This window comes from Salvelinus sp. IW2-2015, unplaced genomic scaffold (assembly GCF_002910315.2).
Source record: "Salvelinus sp. IW2-2015 unplaced genomic scaffold, ASM291031v2 Un_scaffold4249, whole genome shotgun sequence".
NCBI lineage: Eukaryota > Metazoa > Chordata > Actinopteri > Salmoniformes > Salmonidae > Salvelinus > Salvelinus sp. IW2-2015.
The window spans coordinates 54,324-58,712 of NW_019945520.1; the positions used below are offsets into that span (position 1 = coordinate 54,324).

A 4,389-nucleotide genomic window follows, 5' to 3' on the forward strand; every position below is an offset into this window, starting at 1 on the left:
TTGAATCGGAGCAGGCTTGCGGAATCGGGAGCAGGGCTTGAATCGGGAGCAGGGCTTGGGAATCGGGAGCAGGGTTGGGAATCGGAGCAGGGTTTGAATCGAGCAGCATAGCAGGCATGATGGTGGGAGTTTCTTTTTGCCTTTGTAGACCATCATAACATTCAGCCTCGCTATACTGTAACCTTCTAACCAGAGGGAAGTCTGGAAACTGGCCCGTTCAGTCCACCATGTTGGCTCCTTACTGTACATTCAGCCTCTTCAGCAGTCACACAGCCTCCTACTAACCACACAGGGACGTGTTATTTGGCCATTTTTGGAACATTTGTCACATTCAGTTAACATTACAAATGGCCTCCCAGCTGCACACACAGATAAGTTGGAAAATACAGTGCCATTTGTGTATCTGAGCCTCTTCCCCATCAGTCTCATCACACACTATAGCCTGACCACAGAGCAGAGGTGAAACTGACCTGGACACTGAGCCATGTTGGCTCCATACACTCAGCCAGATCCTCATCACACCAGGACAACCAGGCATTTTAAAGAGCATGACAATTAAAACAAATATATATATACAGATCATCAACATAGTTGTTTTGTTCCTATAAATTGTTAGTTACTATGTAGTAGAGAGGGTACGTTTCATTCCCGGAAACTTCTGGGGAGTTTTTCCAGAAGGAAATAGTTAATCAAATGATTCCGTGTCCATATCAGTTTGAACGCGCCGTCCTACTATAGGTGTCCACTCTGTGTGTGGCAGTTTTAAACTTTGACCCCAGCATGTCATGTGTGTGTCCAAGGGGGATGTCCTTCGGGGCCCAAAATAAACAGTTACGCGGGCAGTGGTTGGCCAGTCTCAGTGGTTACAGTGGTTGGCCAGTCTCAGTGGTTACAGTGGTTGGCCAGTCTCCCATCAGTGGGAGGAATCAGAATGTTGTTGACAGGTCAAAAGGTCAAATGTCCTTACGATATAGACCGGTAGAAGGCGGAGAACGTTGCATGGGTAACAATGAAAAACCCCATTCTAATAGAAACAGTCAGCAGGCAAGGCTCACACATACATTTGTCTGTTGACCCACGGAGAGATTCTATTGGTGAATTTAGTGTCAAGTCAGCTCTCTCATTGGTTGATAGTGCTTGAAGGCAGCTCATTGGTGTATTCAGTCGCTGGTGGAAAGAGCTCACACGTCGCTCTGTTGACCAAAGACTTTCAAACGGGTGACGGTCCGCTCAACGTCAAAGGCCGTCTTCGGCATAAGGTTCACTCATTGGTCTGTTCGAGAACAGGCAGGTCACTTGTGTAATTAGTGGGTGGAGCCTGCCGTTCCAGATCACACATTGGTTTCCAGCCCTTGGAGGCGGTCCATCCTCTGCATGTTGCGCTCAATAGTGGCCTGGCACGTGATTGGTTCAGCACATTCTGACAGGAACCAACCRCTCTCGCCATCACGGAGTCGCTCGCCCTCATACCAGCCTGAAAGAGACACACAGACCACTCTATATTCCTTTATTTATCCTTCAGAAAATCACTTCACAGGGCTGAAGGAAACAGTTTCCTGTTCAAAGCAGGAAGTGAGCACTGAGCTAGCTCTTGAACTCTTAAATGGCGTCCGTTTGATGCTCTATTCTGTCTGTTCTAGAAAGCCCTTTCACATGAAAGAGATGGTTGCCATGGAGACACAAAGGTAAATTACCTTTAACCTTGAGTTGTGTGACTGTGTGTGTGTGTGCATCAACACTACACAGATACATCTCTTTCAATGATTTTCCAGGGAGAATAGAAACAATGAATGAGAGACCAATAAGAGGGGGTGGAAAGAGAAACAAGAGAGAGGCAGGCAGAGAGAGAGAGAGAGAGGCAGAGAGAGAGAGAGAGAGAGGCAGAGAGAGAGCGAGAGAGGCAGAGAGAGAGAGAGAGACTTAGAGAAGAGCGACAGAGAGAGATAGCGCTAGTATGGGTAGAGACTAGATGACTAGTAGACCAAAAGTAGTGAGCGAGAAGAACGAAAATGCACGAGAGGATAGAGCGAAAGATTGAAGAAAATACATCTTCTTCCCCTGAAACAAGGCAGTCCCGCTACTGTTCCCGTAGCTTCAGTAAATAAGAAATGTGTTCGTTTACTGACGCCTATTAAATAATAAAATATGAAACTTGACTGCGTCAGTTGGGAACTCACAATGTGAGTCCCACACCACCACCTAGTGTGAGAAAGTCAGGGACCAGGATTCCCCTGCTGAGGAATCGAGACAAGAGTTAGCAGTGAGAGTGAGAACAGATGAGGAGTGATTGGCAGAGAATCGCAGAAAAGCTGTAGACGGATCGAGGAAAGTGAACTGCGGCTTTATCTGGCTAAATAGAACGTGACGAGACCCTTACAAGAGGAGAGAGAAGACCGACTGGCCGATATTTGTTATGTAATGCTCATGCTCGAGAGCCGAGAGAGATCGCAAAGAATGGAAAGGAAGTCCACAAGCATAGAAGGTAGTAGGAACTCCAAGAGACGAAGGACAGGCATCAGAGAGATATGGCACGACGAGAGAGAAGAGAGAGAAGCAGCAAAGGAGAAGAGAGAGAGAGGCAGGCAGAGAGAAGACGCAAGAGAGAAGAGACGCAGAGAGGAAGACGCAGCAGAAGAAGAGGACGCCTAATAAGTATCATAGAGTGACGAACCCAGTACCTGAGACGTGCCTAGCTCACCAGGTAACCCCGTACCATCCTCACGCCACCACTGTACCATCACCTCACGTCTCTGCCGGATCCACGCGACACTACCAACGTATTTCAAGTCTCCGACCCTCGTCATAATACCGCTAGGTGATCAGTCTGGCTAGACTGTACCAACATCCCCTACCAGGACTCATCATGCCATGCTGGCATCTTGTGCCTAAATCTCACCAATATCGTCCAAAAGCCACAAAATCGGCTCTTCATACTCCCGCAACACATCTAGCCTCGCCTTACACTGCGTCACACAATCCGCCAACAAAACTTACCCCAGTCTCTCAAGAATGACTTTAACTACCCCTCTAAACACCTACCTCTAAGCAGACACAGAACACAACAACTTCGCAGAGTTACATGTACATCTACACAATCAATTAGGGCTGTCAACACAAGTACATCATCACTACAACGCCAACTGAATCTAGCAAGTGTATCACCCGAGTTGACACACTATTGCGATTTACCCTACTTAAAGAAAGCAAAAACACCTACTAAAATAACGCACCACCACCACAGACGAGCCTGTTAAAACTGCTCTGCCCTAGCGCAGATACAGACACAAACACCAGTAGTTAACACTCTCTACTACCTAGCTCTACAACTACAAACCAACTGCACTACCATTAGTCACTTACCAAGGCAACTCAAGTATCAAAAGCGATACACGCCCTTAGTTTATCTACTCCTAGTTTATACTACATGCGGACAACACCAAACTATCAACACAGAGTTAAACTCTCTGACCCCTGGACAACACCAGTTTAGGTGCTATCAGTAGCTCTGGCCTTCTTTATAGTACCACCCAATGAACTAAGCTTCCTGAGAACGTCCATCATGGAATAACTTGGATTTGATCGTAGGCTGGCTAGCTTTTTTGTTGTTGTTTACCTTGATCATGCTCTCGTATAGTAGAAAAACCCTGAAGCAACATGTATATGACTCCTATGATGTGTGGACTTCCTATCTTCACTAAAGTCCAGTTCTCTGCAATGAGCACTGCTGCGATTGACTATGATCAGCTAACAAGCAGATTAAAGCCAACAGAGTTAGATAACCTCTCTCTTAGAAAGTTGTGGCATGTACACGTTTCAAAGCGCCCCATACAACAACTTTTACCAATCTGTCATGGAAACCAGTTCCCCGCTCCGAGAGCCATGCTTATACACTCTGCTCATCGCCTCTCATGCAAGCCTTAATAGGTAAATCAGTTCGGGTGAATTTGTGACCATCCTTGCTAACACTGACCCCACCCACATTTACCTACCTCAGACCCCCCGTTAGACAATACTGTAGCTCGGTGAAGTTCTATGGGAACAGTCTTATGTCTAATGCTATATTGCTCCTGTGACTACTTCTTTTTTAAATCACATCCCTATTTTATTTATTTCATCTTTCACCTTTATTTACCAGTGTAGGCTACGTAATGAGAACAGAAGTTTCTCATTTGCAATCTCAGCGATCCTGATCCGAAGATTTAATGACATAGCTCCAGTTCGTAGAATAGACTTAAATACCTACAGAGTTACACATGAGAGAATAAATCTAATAAAACTTACACAATTATACATGTAGAAATAATAAGATATAAGAGAATCATATCCACTAACACATGTTGTGCAAAACGCAATGTGACGGCTAGGTCAATGATAAATCGAAACACATAG

The 4,389-nt window shown here is 45.6% G+C and overlaps 1 protein-coding gene and 1 long non-coding RNA gene across 5 annotated transcripts in view; one reads left to right on the forward strand and one right to left on the reverse strand.

Annotated features, from left to right (window-relative positions):
- Nucleotides 1–84, forward strand: part of LOC139026259 (uncharacterized) — a 1,012-nt gene extending 928 nt beyond the window's left edge. For all 4 annotated transcript variants that reach the window (XR_011478006.1, XR_011478008.1, XR_011478007.1 and 1 more), the window contains one exon: nucleotides 53–84. This is a non-coding gene — a long non-coding RNA (uncharacterized lncRNA). The remainder of the gene's footprint in view (nucleotides 1–52) is intronic.
- Nucleotides 85–89: 5 nt separating this feature from the next.
- LOC112077069 (rho guanine nucleotide exchange factor 26) overlaps nucleotides 90–4,389 on the reverse strand; it is a 4,662-nt gene continuing 362 nt past the window's right edge. Inside the window, exon 2 of the mRNA XM_024143671.2 lies at nucleotides 90–1,474. Coding sequence (XP_023999439.1) covers nucleotides 1,332–1,474 — 143 coding nt within the window. The 3' untranslated portion in view covers nucleotides 90–1,331. The remainder of the gene's footprint in view (nucleotides 1,475–4,389) is intronic.